Source organism: Hippichthys cyanospilos, chromosome 13, assembly GCF_059441005.1.
Source record: "Hippichthys cyanospilos isolate Australia breed blue-spotted pipefish chromosome 13, RoL_Hcya_1.0, whole genome shotgun sequence".
Lineage (NCBI taxonomy): Eukaryota > Metazoa > Chordata > Actinopteri > Syngnathiformes > Syngnathidae > Hippichthys > Hippichthys cyanospilos.
This window is the reverse complement of record NC_142381.1, coordinates 154612-169501: the sequence shown is the minus strand read 5'-3', so window position 1 is coordinate 169501 and position 14890 is coordinate 154612. Positions and strand designations below refer to the sequence as shown.

General features: G+C 60.4%; 3 protein-coding genes across 12 annotated transcripts; 1 reads left to right on the top strand and 2 right to left on the bottom strand.

The window, feature by feature from the left end:
• Nucleotides 1-3401: 3401 nt before the first annotated feature.
• Nucleotides 3402-10105, bottom strand: matr3l1.2 (matrin 3-like 1.2). 2 transcript variants are annotated; one of them, XM_088430632.1, is made up of 22 exons: nt 9825-10105; nt 8411-9144; nt 8122-8183; nt 8012-8050; nt 7613-7704; nt 7488-7546; nt 7301-7417; nt 7094-7219; nt 6862-7026; nt 6287-6411; nt 5946-6225; nt 5693-5887; nt 5302-5404; nt 5210-5226; nt 5018-5140; nt 4824-4952; nt 4629-4757; nt 4428-4558; nt 4041-4359; nt 3851-3968; nt 3675-3790; nt 3402-3608 (listed from the first exon to the last, which is right to left on the bottom strand). In XM_088430632.1, exons 2-22 carry the CDS (start codon nt 9053-9055, stop codon nt 3546-3548), a joined length of 3153 nt encoding a protein of 1050 aa, XP_088286758.1. In that variant the 5' UTR covers nt 9056-9144; nt 9825-10105; the 3' UTR covers nt 3402-3545. The 2 variants fall into 2 exon arrangements, with proteins under 2 accessions (XP_088286758.1, XP_088286759.1); XM_088430633.1 differs by having other exon boundaries at nt 4041-4356; nt 9825-10094.
• Nucleotides 9939-14791, top strand: LOC148413300 (polyadenylate-binding protein-interacting protein 2-like). Of its 9 annotated transcripts, none has more exons than XM_088430641.1 (5): nt 9944-10231; nt 11145-11303; nt 11391-11571; nt 11648-11785; nt 12269-14791. In XM_088430641.1, exons 3-5 carry the CDS (start codon nt 11449-11451, stop codon nt 12338-12340), a joined length of 333 nt encoding a protein of 110 aa, XP_088286767.1. In that variant the 5' UTR covers nt 9944-10231; nt 11145-11303; nt 11391-11448; the 3' UTR covers nt 12341-14791. The 9 variants fall into 9 exon arrangements, with proteins under 9 accessions (XP_088286772.1, XP_088286767.1, XP_088286770.1 ...); XM_088430647.1 differs by lacking the exon at nt 9944-10231 and having other exon boundaries at nt 10239-11303; nt 12269-12366; nt 14373-14791; XM_088430645.1 differs by lacking the exon at nt 9944-10231 and having other exon boundaries at nt 10239-11303; nt 12269-12366; nt 13164-14791.
• Nucleotides 11390-14634, bottom strand: exosc3 (exosome component 3). The gene is made up of 4 exons (XM_088430638.1): nt 14322-14634; nt 13669-13818; nt 13427-13578; nt 11390-13304 (listed from the first exon to the last, which is right to left on the bottom strand). The coding sequence occupies exons 1-4, from the start codon at nt 14553-14555 to the stop codon at nt 13097-13099; spliced, it is 744 nt and encodes a 247-aa protein (XP_088286764.1). The 5' UTR covers nt 14556-14634; the 3' UTR covers nt 11390-13096.
• Nucleotides 14792-14890: the final 99 nt, after the last annotated feature.

Here is a 14890-nt window from a genome sequence, read left to right as displayed (position 1 = left end):
GTCTCTCGCGGGAACCGACGGCGCGTTGGCCGGCTCTCGCCTCGGACGCCGACCGGCCATTTTTGACGGGGCCCGTTCCGGCCGGTCGGAAAAGTGGAATCCTTCGCACGAGTGAAAAAAGTAGCGACGGGCAAGAGCGCGTGCGTCCGGGGGGGCCGAGGCTATCGCGGCGCTCGCTCCGTTGGAGCGCTTTTACCATGCCGTCCATTTGACGAGACTGGAAGAAGAAGGCGGCGCGGAATGGGCGCGCCTTTCAAATGACGCACGTCCGGGCGCCGCTTCCCGGGCGAGAACACGCGGGGGACTTTGACGTTTGGGAGGGAGGGGAAGAAGAAGAAGAGGAGGAGGAAGAAGAAGCGGAGGAGGCGTCGTCCCGGGAGCACTTTGGCTCACGTTTGAGGCCGACGCGCACGTGCACGCAACAAAAGGCCTTTCTTGCGGACTCTCACAGGAAACTTCCCAGATGTTGGAAAGTTTGGTGTTTTCTGCACCCCTTGACATTCCGCGCTCCATTATTAGCCGTTTAGCGCTTTTCGGAACGGAGCCCGCCGCTCGGGGAAGTGAAGAGAACAAGAATTTGATCGCGTGCAAGAAATCTCCAAGAAGCAAGGCCGCAGCCACGAGTCCGCCGCCTCGTCGACCGGGCCGAGCGCGCCGCCCGCCGGTTGACGGCACGGATGAAAAAAACAAGCAAAAAGTTCTTTTGTCCGCTTTTCCAAAGTAACGCGCGCGCTCCGACCGGAGGCTTCTGCGACCGGGGGCCTCTCCGACCGGGGGCCTCTCCGACCGGGGGCCTCTCCGACCGGGGGCTTCCCCGAGGAGACCGGCGCGGATCGGCCGGAACCGGGGCCGGGCGGCATCGACGGGCCCGACGTGAATCATTGATGGCGCCGAGAAGCCGAGTGTTTGTTTGAGCCGGCGAAGACAAAATGCGCCATGAATATTTCAACGGACCGCTCCGATAAACAAGTACGACAAAACAGCCATGAAAGATTTACGCCCGCGGACGTGCTCTTTGCCGCCGGAGCGGGCGGGAGGGAAGCCAAAGGCGCGTTAAGCACGCGGCGGGCGGCCGGGCCGCGGCTTCGCCTGCGTCCGGGCCGCGGCTTCGCCTGCGTCCGGGCCGCGGCTTCGCCTGCGTCCGGGCCGCGGCTTCGCCTGCGTCCGGGCCGCGGCTTCGCCTGCGTCCGGGCCGCGACGACGAAAGGGGGGCGGGGGGCCTGAACGGGCATCAAAGTATGGACGGCCTTTTCATTTTGCCCTCGGAGGCGAAGGGTCCTCGGCTCCCCTAGTGAGCGGCGGGGTCCCGCGTCGCGCCGCAAAGCGGATGGAAGCGTAGCGCGGCCGTGAAGGACGGGCAAACGCGCGGCCCGCCCCGCCCCGCGTGAGACCCCGAGGGGACGAAAGGCCGACGCCGGAGCCCGAAGCAGATTTTGAAAGGACGCCTAGGACGGTCCTTCTCAAATAGTGCGAGCCATGTGAAGTCTCATTGTGATAAGGATTAGCATTTTTTTAGCCACTTTGGGTTATCCTTTTATGTGGAGCGCCAAATGCTACATATGACGTCAAGTTTCAGGCTGAAATGGCAAACTTGCAAGTTGTTTTCCCGTTGTGTTCCCGTCGGTTTCCGCCCGCCTCCGATTTCAAAATATGCTACGTGTGTTGCAAACACATTTCCAATCGGTTTGACTTGACATAGACAGAAAGTCTATCCGCAAGCAAATAAATGAGAGTATTTCTGGAATTGCCTCAGCAAACTAATCACATCCTCGCTACCTCGGCTCTTATTGCATTCAATACTTGAAAAAAAAACACACATTTACATTCATTGATTGATTGGTATTTCCGGTACAGAGGCTTGCAACCTTGCTAAGCCCAAACAAACGCGCAACCTCGTCCAAGATATCGATCGTCGATGAAGAAATTTTAAAAAAGTGAAATAATAAGTCGGTAATAGAAATGGCTCGATCGGCACGCGCAATATTTGCTAGTAACCGATAGATATTGTCGCGCGTTTAAAACGGTGCCGATGCTTCGGTAGCTCCAAGTCTTTGAAGACAAGTTTGCAAGCCCTCGCTTGACACTTCGAAAGGAAAAAAGCCGCGAAAATCATTGGCGGCTTCTTCAAACGAATGGCTCGCAAGGGAGCGATTGAAAGGGTGCACAGTTAACCATCCGAAGCGAAGCGAAGTCATCCCGACAAGTGTGTGAGCGCCACCTGCCGGCTCGGCTCGCCGTTGCCGGCCGGCCGGCCCTCCCTCCCTCGCTCGAAAGTGAACCTTTTTGCGCGCTTGCGTTTAGCGCCGGTCGCTTGGCGCTTTTATCCGGGCGGAAAAGCCCGCGCTCCTCCCGACCGCCCGGGCGGGGCCGCTAAACGAACAACGAGGCTCACCCCGTCGCGTCGGCGAAGACGTCGGCTCCCGTCGAGCTTCGCTTTCCGGTTTTCGTCTTCGTTTGCATTGAGCGGACGTTTCCCGACGCCCTTCGCTCGGCTGAGCGCTCGACATTCCGGTCCGCGACGCCGAGCGAGCGCTCTCGGCAATTCGGCTACGCGGTACTTGTATCGCCTTTGAGCTCAATTACTGTTAGCCTGCTAAGCTACCGACGCTAACTTCACTACGTCAGACCCCGAGAATCTCAATCGCGACTGTGACGGAGGTCGTCGAACGACTTGACGAGGACCGAACCGCGACTGAGGATCTCTCGTTCTTCGGTGGCCGCTCACGTGACTCCTGCATTCGGATTCCTCTCCATACGGGTGGCCCAATGGTTCAAATGACTCGACGTTCCCCGTCCTAAGTTTAGTTTTATTGTTTTTGCTTTGCCCCACGCACCAGCGGAAAACACATGACAATATATAACACACCCCACCTGAATGAAACAAAAGCGCTTGTGCGTAATGCAGAGAAACAAGGCCAACAAAAAACATACAATGTGCAATTACGCAGCGCAAGATAAGCGGCGACTCTAAACCGTGTTACCATGCGGTAAACGCCATCGAGGTTTTTTTTTCGGGGATGGGGGTAATAAAAATTAAAAAAAAATCAATGCTTTCGACTCCAAAAGTGAACACGTGTATCGTGTGCAAACCTTTTAAAGTTAATTCAACTTCCACCGGATTGGCATGAAGGTACAGTTGGTGGACAGCTACGGTGAAACTTCATGAAGAAAGAACGTTTAATAAGCGGCAGACGATAGCCGTAGATGAGCGGCGCTAAGCTTGTCCGCTGGCCATCTCGCCCGAGGACCCCCGGGGACTCCATCCGCGCCGACCTTCTCCCCCGGCTTTTTTGGGACCAAGCTTCCCGCCGGTCGGCCGCGCCCCCGATCTTCTACGGCGGCGAGATGCCATATTTCTTGAGGGCCTTCTTTCACAGCCAGCCAATAAATGGCCCCGAACGGAAGTGTGTAAAACATTTTTATTTGTTCAAACGCGCAAACTTAAGCCCCGCCACGCCGCCAACGGGCCGGGCGGAGCGCGGGCCGCTCGTCTACGGGGGACGTCGGCATCTAACCGGGGGGGGCGTGAGCGCCGGCGCCGGAGGTCACGCGCCGGTCTTCTCGGCTCGCTGCTTCTCCGCCTTGCTTCGCTCCTTCTCCAGATATTTCTGCAGGCGCGGGAGGCCATGAGCGCGACGCTCCCCCGCGGCCGGCTCGGGCGGGCGCAGCCTCACCTGCAGCTTGTCGTAGTGCGCCCGGCTGCTGCAGTGCGTCTTCTTGGCCATGTCCTCGTTGGAGTAGAAGAGAAGACAGACGCGGCAGTAGTAACCCATCTTGATGTGCTCCACACCTGCGCAGAGTACGGCTCAAACTTTGGGCGCGGGCGGCCCGCCGGAGCCGGACGGCTCACCGATAACCGCGTCGGGGTCAAACGGCGGCAGCGGCAAAGACGCGCATTTAGTCTGGCGGCGCGGAGGGACGTCATCCTTGCTCCGCTCGGCCGACGCCACCTCCTCCTCCTTTGTCGGCTGCGAAACGAAGCGAAGGATGGAGCGGACCGCCCGCCGGCACGGAAAGCGAATAGAGCGAGCGCCACTCACTTCCTGGCCGTCCGGCGCGTCGGGGATCCGCGCTTCCGTCTTTCCTCCGCTTCCGTCTTCGCCCCGAGGTTTGAGCGGCTCCCCTTCTTCCGGAGGTCCCTCCCGTTCCTCTTGGAGCTCCCCCTCGGGTTGGGCGCCCAGGGCTTTCCGCCGCCCGCCTTCCTCCGGGGCTTTGGGCTCTTCTTTGGGTTCCTCTTCCTCGGGTTTCTTGGCACCCTCTTCTTTCATTTTCTTGGCTGGAGGTTCTTCAGAAGATTTGGAGGACTTTGGGAACGAGCTGCTCAGCCCCCTCTTGGCGGGACTGGGGCAGCTGTGCCTGCTCCCGAGAGCGGCGCAAAAGTAAAAGTAAGACGCCGGCGGGCCCGAGCGCGAGGAGGAGGGGCTCACCCGTATTTGAGCTGCGTGTACTTTCTGCTGACGTAGATGAGAAGGCGTTTTCCGTTCAGCTTGGCCTGTTTGGTTTTGTACGCTTGGGCCATCTCGTCGGCCGCCTCCGCCTCTTCCATCTCCAGGAAACACTGCGGGCAAAAGGAGGGTCAACGCCGGGGAGGGCGCCGTCCGGCAAGCGCGGGGCGGCCGGCCGCGCACCTCCCTCTTGATGGGGTTCAGGAAGTACTTTTTGACTTTGCCGAAGGGCTCCGCCAACTTGAGGATGTCCTCGTCCTCGTACTTGCCGCTGGGCAGCTGGCCCACGTACACCACCTTGCTGGCGCCGCACTGCAACGCCGGCGAGGCCCGGGGCGCTCAGCTAAAGGCCGAGCAGTCGGCGCGGCCGCCGCTCACCTGGATGGTGGGGTAGTTGAGCGAGTGGTTGACCTTCACCGGGCGCCCGCACACCGACGGCACCACGTTCCCGTTGTAGAAACGAACCATGGCCCGCGCCTCTTCTTCTGAGGCAAACTGCAAGAACGCCTGACAGGACGGCGAGGGCGTTATTCCCGGCGGCGCGGGCCGGCGTCGGCCCGCGACCGTTCTACCTCGGGCCTCCAGTCCAGCACCAGATGCTTGACCACCTTCCCAAAGGGCGCAGCCAAACTCAGCAGTTCATCCAGGTATTTGTAGCCTCGCCTGAAGCCCAGAATGTTGACCACCCGCAACCCCTGGCGAGGGGAGGAAGGGCGTCATTCCCTGACGCCGGGGCGGCGGCCGCGAGGGGCACCCATACCTACCCCCTTTCTGGACGTGTCTGCGGAAAAGACCAAAGACTGAGCGCGGCCGTCGCCCGATCGTCGGCCGCGCAGACGCCGGCGCGACGGCTTACCGATGTCGTCGGACCGCCCTTCGTTGGCGGCCTCTTTCTCGTCCTCCTCCGGGAGCTCGTCCAGCGTCACAAAGTCCTCCATGTTCTCCATGAAGTCTTCTTCCTGAGCACACGAGGAGCTCATCAGAAGCCCGGCCGCCGCTGGCGAGACCTCGATTGAAGGGACCGCGAGAATCATCCGCTTGTCCTGCGGCAAAACCCCCATCGACACGGGGGGGGGGGGGGGTCCGCGTCGCCGTCTCGTACAATGTCACGGAACTTTCAAATTTGGCCCTGACCCTCTGGAGACTTGAATATCTCCAAAAGGGAGCAAAGGTTTCTGCGCGCCGCTAAGGGCCCCGCCCACCTCCGCGCCTTTGGCACTAAATCGGCACGGCGCGGCGGAACGTACCTCCTGCGGCGCCTGCCCCGCGCCGCATTCCGCTGGGGCTGGCCGCTCCTCCGGCTCCTCCCCCCGCTCGGCGGCCGGGGACGCAGCCGCCTCCTCCGCGACGTCGGCCTTGGCGGCGGCGTCATCGACGACGGAGCTCTCCTTGGCGGCGGCCTCCCCGTGTTCGTCGGCGGCCTCCCCGTGTTCGTCGGCGGCCTGTGAAGACGTCGTCTTTTCTAACGACCCTCCGCACGGGGCCTTTTTCCGCCGTCACCTTTCTGGCGAGGGCGTCCTTCGCCGCCTCCGGCGGCTCCCCCTCTGCTGGCGCCCCGCCGGACTTTTCCTCGTCGGCACTCAGGCGCTCCTCGTCTTCGGCCTCCACCACTCCGGCCGCCTCCGCCTCGTCGTCGGCCTCGCCCTCCGAAGCGGATTTGGCGCCGTTCTCCTCGTCCGGGCTACCGGAAGGCGACCGGGACCGGGACCGGGACTGCCTTCTCTTGGTTCCGGCCTTCCAATTGCCCCCTCCGGCCACATCCTTGGGCTTGCGGCTGATGCTGGCGATGAAGAAGGCGGCGGTGAGGCGGCGCCGCGTCCTCGAGGGCTAAGCGGACTCACTTGAGGGTCTTGTACTTGGTGCAGATGTTGAGGCGGACGACCCGCCCTTTGATCGTGAGCGGATTGACCGTGTGGTACTTGACCATCATCTCGGCGTCGTCCGGGCTTCCCAACTGGACGAAGGCCTGGCAAAGACGACGACATCAGCGCGGACGGCGAGACGACAAGGCTACGCGCGTCCCGCTCAAAGGAATTGAGCGGCCGGAGCGGGACTCTGAAAAGCCCGGCGGGAGGACTGAGCGGCGGCGCTCATTTCAAAGACGGGACGACTCGGTACGGCTCGGTAAGACAGCAGAGATTTCTCGATCCCTAGAGAAGACACGAACGTCGGTCTTGAATAAAACTGCTCTTCTTTTCATTTTCAAATACCGGCGTAAATCTCGCAGCACCTCCCGCGCTCTCCCAATCCTTCCATTGGCCACCTGTCTGAAACTATCGCCGAAGGACGTATTTTTTTGCCGAAAAGGGTACGCCGCAGAGCCCCAGGGCGAGATCGAAACGAGCGATGGAAAGAGGGACAGCGGATAGGACGTGGAACGCGGGGAACGGGCGCCCCGGGGTACAGAGCGCGGCACCTGGTCGGTCAAGAAGAGATGCTTCTCCACCACTCCAAAGCGGGCGGCCACGGTCAGCAGCTCCTTCTTCTTCTCATCTTCTCTGGGGAGGTTGGAGAAGAAGACCACCTGGCTGCTGCGGCGCGGGACGTCCCAGGACGGACGCTCCGACGCCCGGTCTTCCTTCTGCCGGGGTTGCGCGTCAAGACTTTGGGACAGGGGGCGGAGCGCGGCTTTTGCCGGCGGGCGTCACCTGGATGACGATCAGCCTCCTGGACAGGTAGAAGGTGATGGGTTTCCCGTAGAGCGTGGTGGGGTTCTTCTGGTAGTAGTTGACCATGTCCAGGGCTTCCTCGTGCGTCTCCATCTCCAGGAAGGCCTGCCGACACCCGACGGCGACGCTCACGTCGGGGATGGCGCGCGAGTGGCGCCGGTCGCCGAGGCTAATTTGAAAAGCTACCTTGGTCTTGAGCACCAGGTGCTCCTGCAGACGACCGAAAGGTTCGGCGAAGGAGAACAAAGTCTTGTTGCTGAGCGGCTTCCTGTCGTATTTCACCACCACCACCCTGCTCCCCAACTGCGGGCGAAGGGGGGACGCGTTTTCACCCGCCGCTTCTAAAAAAAGTTCTCAATGCAAAGACACTGACCACGTCCGGTTCCGAGGACTTCTGCCTGGACGCGGCCTGACCCAAGCCCGGCGCCGACCCTGGCGCGCGCAAATTTGCGGGAAGGTTGGGCGCCGTCGTGTGCCGCGCGGCGCCGCGCGACTCACCCCAGGCGGACTGCATCCTGGGCGGCAGGCCGGGCACCGAGGGGGCCGGTCCCAGCAGACCCGCGGCCAGGTTGGTGGACTCCATGATGCCGCTGAAACACACCAAGATGTTGTTGCGTCGGAACAACTTTTTGGAAGTGGAAGTAGCAAACGCCGACGGGCGGCGCTCCCGACGATGGCTTATTGCGCATCTTCGGCCGAAGCCCATCATGTCCACGTTTGCTCAAACCAACGCTCTCTACAAACGGGACACCGTCGGCCCCCGGCCTTAGTGTTGCGCTCGGCGCTTTGCCCAAACGCTCCGGCGCAACCAATCATTTTGTCGCCGTTTGTTGTTACGCAGACAGGTTTCAAAATGCGGGCCGCTTCTCAGGTCGCCGCACGGTCGGCAGTCCTCACCTTCTGCCGGGCGCCCCGCTGGGATCCCACTCGGGGTACCTGCAAGGTGACGACAAGGAGATGAACGGCAGGCCGACGCGACCGATCCTACGCGCGTGCGCGAGACTCACATATTAAGGAGCACACGCCTGTTCTCGGCATGTCGAAGTCCGCTCGTGTGTTGGTTCCACTCCTACGCACGCACACGTACGCAAAATGAGCTCGTGCGAGCGCGGCGCCCACGCCATAACGTTTCCGCCCGTCGGCACGCGCGGCGCGCTCGTCCAAAGTGCCTTCGATCGTCAGATGCGCGAGATCAGAAAGGAAACGCGTCCTTGATGGCGGGAAGGCCAAACGGAGGAGGGGCGGCGAGGCTCTCCCGCGCGATGAAAAGATGGCGGGAGGCGTGGCTTTACTCACCATGCTGGAATGCACATCAAAGTCACAAAGAGAGCAGACGTGGGGGAAGCGGGGCGGCGGGGCTCCCAAGAAGTCTTGGACCTTTCCCATGGACGGGGAGCCCTTCCTGCGCTGCGACAAGGCGGGCTGCGACAGCGACGGCCCCTGCAGCCCGCCGTAGGAGTCGCGGTGCGAAAGCTCGCCGTACGACCTCTCTCCGCCGCCGAAATTCAAGCCGCGACCGAAGCCGAAGTCCGAGGAGCCCGATCCCTGGGCGAAAGAGGGGGCGCCCATCCGGCCCCCGTCGTCCCAGCCGTGTCCTTGGGCCGCCTTGCGCTTCTTGAGCTGCAGGAGGATTTGCGGCAGCGTCTCCACGCTGATGTCCTCCTCCGGAATCTGAGCCAGAACGTCCAAATCGGAGGGCGTCAGCCCCAAGCTGGCGAAAAGTTTCATGGGGCCCCCAAGAAGGCCGGCGCCGCCGCCGCCGCGGGGCATATGGGAGCCGCCCTCTTGGTCGGACGTACCGCCGCCCACCCCCACCAGGCCGGCGCCGCCTCCCATCTGTCGCATGGCCCGCTGCTCGTTCAGACCGAAGCTCAAGGAATCGGCGGCGGCGGCGGCCAGGTGAGCCCGCCCCGCCGCGAAGCCTTTGGGCGCGCCGTCCATCGAAGGCAGCCGAAAGACGAGACGAAGAAAGCGAGTTCAAGAGGCGTTCGATGCAAAGTCAAGTCTGGAGCAAAGAGGCAAGCGGAATCCTGAAAGACAGTTAAGGACAAGCAGACATTGTGGTCTTCGTCCACCGAGACCGGTAAAACATTCGCAGCCGTCCTACGCAAAGCATGGGCGGGAGGCGTGAGGACGACGACGGCAATACGGCGCGTCCTCTGCAGAAACCAGGCAGCGGGACGCTCAAAGTGGGGCAAGGAGAGTCATGTGGCCAGAGAACCGCTTCGCTTAAGCAAGAACATCTTCGTCGTCGATAATCGCTCGGGACGAAAGATCGATTGGTCCGACCGCGCTGGATGGATCCGCTACAAGCAGTCGGCCGACATGCTCGAGCGCTGGAGGAGACGACGCCGCTGCGCTAAACGTTCGCTAGCAGACACGCTAACGCTAAGCGGAGGCGTGTTAAGCTAACGCGCCGGTTCGCACCAAGTACTCGGCCGTCACGCTTAATATGTCTTCGCTTCCACGTGCGAACAAGCAGTCGCGTCGGAGCTTAAATGCACGATAGTGCCAAAGAAATAGGAGGGGGGGGGGTGAATGTTTCGTCGTCAGAGCTAACGTTAGCATGAGCTGGTGGGAAAACGCCCGTTAGCCACCAAAGCTAACGCTAGCGGCGTGAATAAGCTTGGAGAAAAGCAAGACGAGAACATAAAGTACAGCTGGGTGTTTTGAGTATTCAGTGTGAAACGTAAACGCCGAGTCTTCCTACCCCGTCTTTGTGTCGTCGCGAGCCGCCGATTGTGCCGAAGCGAAGATGGGACTCGGCTCTCGCGAGAAGTCCTCTCCTCGCCAGTGACGTCTTTCCGCCCTCCCCGAAGCGCAAAACGAAACAAGAAAGCCGCGTTCCCTCTTTCGATCCGGGCGGCGCAAACGTGTCAGATATGTTCACTGGCCACCGGGGCTTTCGACGAAAAGCGCGGACGATTTTCGACGCATCGGCTCGAGGCGACTGTCGTTTTCCTTGGCCGGATGGTACGCGAGGGCCCGTCGCGATTTTGGCCAATCCCGGGCGAGCCGCGCGTGACGTCGGCTGGTAAACAAACTGGAGCCTGGCGGCCATTACGATCTTGAACGCGACGCTATAGAGAGACCGAAATAACAATCGATTTTTTTGTGGTAAGTGCACGCCAACGATCACTTTTTTTTCTTTTAGCGCTAACAAGTTACGTTTCACCTCACATTGACGGTGATGTCGGTCGCTCGTTTTCGATTGTTCGCCGGCAGCAGCTTTGCAGCCCGTTCTCCTTCACAACCGATTCGTTTGACGGCCTCGCACTCCTGCAGGCGAGCCGAGACTCGCGTGCTCAGCCCCGTTCAAAACACTCGATTATTGGTTCTTACTTTTTTTTTCCGGAAACGTCAGCGGTGCGGAGATGAAAAAAACAAAACGAAAAGGACGTTTGAATGTATCCGCTCTCGGTCAGCCATTTTGCTAATTGCGTCATCGCCGAACGTCGGTCGGAGGCAACTGAGAATTAAACTCAAATCGATAGGATGACGGAAAATCAAGCAAACGAATCACCGAAGAAAAGAAGGTCTAAATTGAAGCAGACGAAGTTGAAGCAGACGAAGTTGAAGCAGCCTTCACTGTCGGACAAGAAAAATTGCCATTGTGGCCACTTTCCAACTTGTTGGAATGAAGTTCTGCGCAGGTGTTGGGAGCAGGGGGTAGGTAGTGGGCGCGGTACGCGGGGGTACGCCGTCCGGCCACTTCTCCCGACGCCGCGTTCAATTTTGATTTCGGTTCGAGTTACGCTTAATAACGCTGGCCTGTGATTATTTTGGGGTAGGAAAACATGCAACTTAACCTTACTTCAACTGGTGTTGTGGCCTATGATTGATGTTCTGTACGTATATACACAATCGCGTACACCCACTTTAAAAAAATCCCCACTACACCACCGGTTGGGAGGGAGCTGCTCGTGCCAGGTGGGATTCCAGACGCCCGCGGGCAACCTTGTCGTGCAAGGGGCATCCGGCCTCCGGCGCTTTCCAACCGCTTTCTTGGCGCTTCCCCTTCCAACACAAGGAACTCAAGTCACACCTCCGCTTCCGGGCGACACCCTTTTCAAAACGGCTGACAAAAAGTGGCTCGGTTCGAGCGCCGGATTCCAACGCTTTGTATTGGAACCGGGCACATCTGAGCCGTAAGTCGGCGGGGCTCGTTCCTCTCGCGCGCGCCCGCAAGGTAACTGGCATCGTTAAGAGTGGAATCGTTTCAAGAGGGGTAAAACTAGCAAATGGAAGAAGTGATGAAAAGCGGTTGGGTCCGCAGCGGTTGCTCGCCAAGGGGAGAAGCTGAGCTCCCCGTATCGCCAGTCAGGAGCGACGGCATGAAAGACCCCGGGCTAAGTCAGGCGGCGACGGGCGACCGCGTGGCCCCGAGCGACCCCGCCGATTCGGACCCCTTCGCCGAGTACATGTGGATGGAGCACGAGGAGGAGTTCGACCGGCAGGTGAGGCGTCCCGCCGCCGGGCCCTCCCCGCCGGGCCCTCCCCGCCGGCCGCTAAGCGCCTGCCGATGTGGCGCAGGTGGAGGAGGAGCTGTGGGAGGAAGACTTCATGGAGCGCTGCTTCCAGGAGATGCTGGATGAGGAGGAGGAGTCGGAGTGGTTCGTACCGGCCAGAGACCTGCCGGACGCTCGCGGCCAGAGGACGGACTGGACGGCGGTGAGGCCGCGGCCGCTTTTGGGTTTTTTTCCGCCTTGCCCGCTTCCCCGAAAGAGGCTTCACGCAGTTTCCCCGCTAGCTTCATGCTAACGCTAAGGCCACGTGGCCAACCGCGCCGGAGTGCTTGGCAATCCACTACAGCCCAAGCTTGAGCCGCGACTCGTCGCTACGGCACTAATTCGGGGATTCTCCGCCCTTCGCGTCGCCCGACTCCCGCTGTGAAACGGACGAGGGTTCGAGCGCGCGGCAGACGCTTATTTCTGTTTGAATAAAGATAGCGGGCCTTTTTTGTTTGCCGTTAAGCAGCTTGAAGCCTCTTTTTGGAAGGGTCTTTTGCTAGCCGACAGATTTTTTTTGCGGGATGAGTGCCTCGTCGCTGCGAAGCGCTCCGAGCTCCACTTTGCGCTCTCAAGTCCCCAAAAAAAAATCAGTTGGACAGATAGCCGGCGAGCCTGACGTGAGTTTTTCCTCGCGGGCGCGCAGAGCAACCCGCAGAGCGTCCTCAACCCCGACGCCAAGGAGTTCACGCCGGGGATCCAGAAGCACGTCGCGTGACGGCCCCGGCTCACCGCCTCCCGAATGTAAAGGCGCGCCCGCCGGCGTGCGATCCGGCGTGTCGTCCGCTCGCCGTAGGGGCCGCGCTACCCGCAATGCTTAGCTGCTGCACCAAAGGCGCAAAACTACTGTAGACTCAATGTTGGGAAAAATAAGACAAAACGTTGTCAAAAAAGATATATTTTTCTTAACTCTGAGATTAAATGTTTATTGACTGAAATGGTCATCGCATCTGAAATGGTGACTTTGCCAATCGGCGGCGCCATGTGCCTTTCCAAGCAAAATGGTGACTTTGCCAATCGGCGGCGCCATGCGCCTTTCCGAGCAAAGCGAACATTTCCAAGTAAGATGCTTGCCACCGTTCCCACTTGAGCGTTTTATCAAAAAGGTGACGCGGACGAGAAAAGCCGAAATCCGTTTTGGATTCAGAACTCGGCCAAGCCAGAATTTGGATCGGGTGTCGTACCCGCCAAAGGGAAGGTAGAAAAAGAAAAACCTTTGCCGGCCGGAGAAACGCGCCCAGGAATCTTTTGCGTGATCTCTCTTTTGAACATGAAAAATAGCACTTTGGAATTTGGTAAAAACAAACAAAAAAACGGTAACGACGCCACCAAAGGGAAGGTAGAAAAAGAAAAACCTTTGCCGGCCACATTATGGCTGATATTTGCGCACGCGCGCGGATCCCGCCTTAGCGTTCACCTGTCCGCGCAAGGAGAACATCTGCGCCCTTTTCCCGGCAAAGGACGGCGGGCGTCTCTAGAGCGGCCCCTGGGCCAGCTTGCCCAAGAGCTGACGCCTCTGCGCCGGCGTCATGTTCTCGCAGCTCTCCAGCAGGTTGGCGATGAGCAGCGTGCGCCGCACGTCCGACGACTTGACCCACAGCCGCCCGTTCATACCCACCGCCATCTCGCACGGGAACAGCTGCTCCAGCTCCGCCCGCAAGGCGCTCTGGGGGGCCAGCAGCCTGGGACGGAAAAGCACAATACCTCCTCGCAATTTGGCCCCCCTCCCGCGCCGGCGCTCGCCCGTGACTTTTAACAAGGGACGGGTCGGAGGAACGCTTTCAAATGGGGAGGCGTGGCGTACCGCCTGACCAGGCCCAGCGAGACCCCGAAGAGCAGACCGCCCGCTCCGAACACGCCCATCCCGTTGGCCCGTCCCGCGCCGTCCACGCACACCAGCTCGGCCTCCATGTCCTTGTTGGCCACCACCAATTGCGCGAACAGCAAGTCGCCGACCTGCGGCGCGCAGAGGGGGGGGCGTCATCCGCCCCGAGTCCCCCGCAGCTTGCGGACGTTGCTCGTGCGCGGCCTTCCGCTCGGACGCACCTGGACGTTGGGACGGTTCCTCTTGGTGGCCCCTTCGAAGGCCAAGTAGGACAACGACGCCTGCTCGCTTCCGCCCACATCCACCTTGAAGACGTCGCCGGACTTGGACGTCACGATGCCGATGACCGTCTCTCCCTTGGCCGGAACGTACTGAATGCGGGCACACGCGGACGCGCGCTCAGCTTCCTGCGCGCTTTGCTCCGTCCGCCGCGAGCGGAAACGGACCTCGGAACTTTTTCTTTCCTTTAACTTTATCCGCAGGCGCAGAAACGAGGTTCGAGTGAGCTCAGCGCAACAGCTCGAAAGTCTAAGCGAAAACCTGTTGTTGAAATGGTCACGTAAACGCAGAGCTCGTCGACATAAGTCATTTCAATCGCTTTTTATTTTGGACGGGGTCTCCCGCGCGAAAAGGCGCGCGCAAGTCCACTTCCTGTGTTGGAGGAGACAAAAGCCGCAAACACAAGCGCGGAACGCCAAACCGGTGCATTTGATTCTTCTCCTCGGCTGGCCGGGATGACGTCACCGAGGCGCCTCACCGACATGTTGGCTGTCGCCTCAGTGACGTCACCGATGCGACTCGCGCCGGCGACATTCGGACGCGAGAGACTAGAGCGATTAAGAGAGCGATTAAGAGAGCCGTTAATGTTCGTCACCCTCTTGTGCTGGGAGTCCATCCAGAACATGTTGGGCTCTTTGTGTCGCAGGAGTCCGCTTCTGTACACCAGCAGGCGGTCGCCGCTGCGCCGCAGCCCGGGCCCGCAAACCACCTTGTCCGCCTTGGAGGGGCCCGCCAGCGAGATGGTGTCGGCGGCGGCCGCCGTATCGAAGCAGAACTCGTCTCCCGGCAGCAGGACCGAGCCCACCTTGGCCTTCAGTCGGGACAGCATCGCGCCGGCGGAGCCCGCGCGAGTCGTGCCACGGCCTCGCGGATGCCCGAAATCCGGCCTCCCGCGTGCCAGCAGCGACACCTTGCGGACGGGAGGAACTACGGCGCGTCTGAGTTGCGGATTCTGATGCGGGTCGGGGCGCGCCCCAAGAACTGCGTGCGGTGCCCCTAAACCTTTGATTACGCCCACGTTGACTCGACGCCCTCTCCCCCCATTAAAATTTCCTTCCCGTTCAATCGTGCCGATTCATGGCGCCGTTTGGCACTTTATTGAACGTGCCGTTTTGCCACCCGCTCTCGTTGTCTGCCGCAAGATTCAAGAATCCACATTTATTT

Coding starts and splice junctions, on each gene's coding strand:
- exosc3 (XM_088430638.1), bottom strand. CDS start 14,555: ATGCTGTCCCGACTGAAGGCCAAGGTGGGCTCGGTCCTGCTGCCGGGA. Junction 13,819..14,321: donor TGGACTCCCAGCACAAGAGG/GTGACGAACATT, acceptor GCCCGCATTCAG/TACGTTCCGGCCAAGGGAGA. Junction 13,579..13,668: donor GGAACCGTCCCAACGTCCAG/GTGCGTCCGAGC, acceptor TGCGCGCCGCAG/GTCGGCGACTTGCTGTTCGC.
- matr3l1.2 (XM_088430632.1), bottom strand. CDS start 9,055: ATGGACGGCGCGCCCAAAGGCTTCGCGGCGGGGCGGGCTCACCTGGCC. Junction 6,412..6,861: donor ATCTCTTCTTGACCGACCAG/GTGCCGCGCTCT, acceptor CGTCTTTGCCAG/GCCTTCGTCCAGTTGGGAAG. Junction 4,953..5,017: donor TGCTGGACTGGAGGCCCGAG/GTAGAACGGTCG, acceptor CCGTCCTGTCAG/GCGTTCTTGCAGTTTGCCTC.
- LOC148413300 (XM_088430646.1), top strand. CDS start 11,449: ATGAAAGACCCCGGGCTAAGTCAGGCGGCGACGGGCGACCGCGTGGCC. Junction 11,572..11,647: donor AGGAGGAGTTCGACCGGCAG/GTGAGGCGTCCC, acceptor GATGTGGCGCAG/GTGGAGGAGGAGCTGTGGGA. Junction 11,786..12,268: donor AGAGGACGGACTGGACGGCG/GTGAGGCCGCGG, acceptor GCGGGCGCGCAG/AGCAACCCGCAGAGCGTCCT.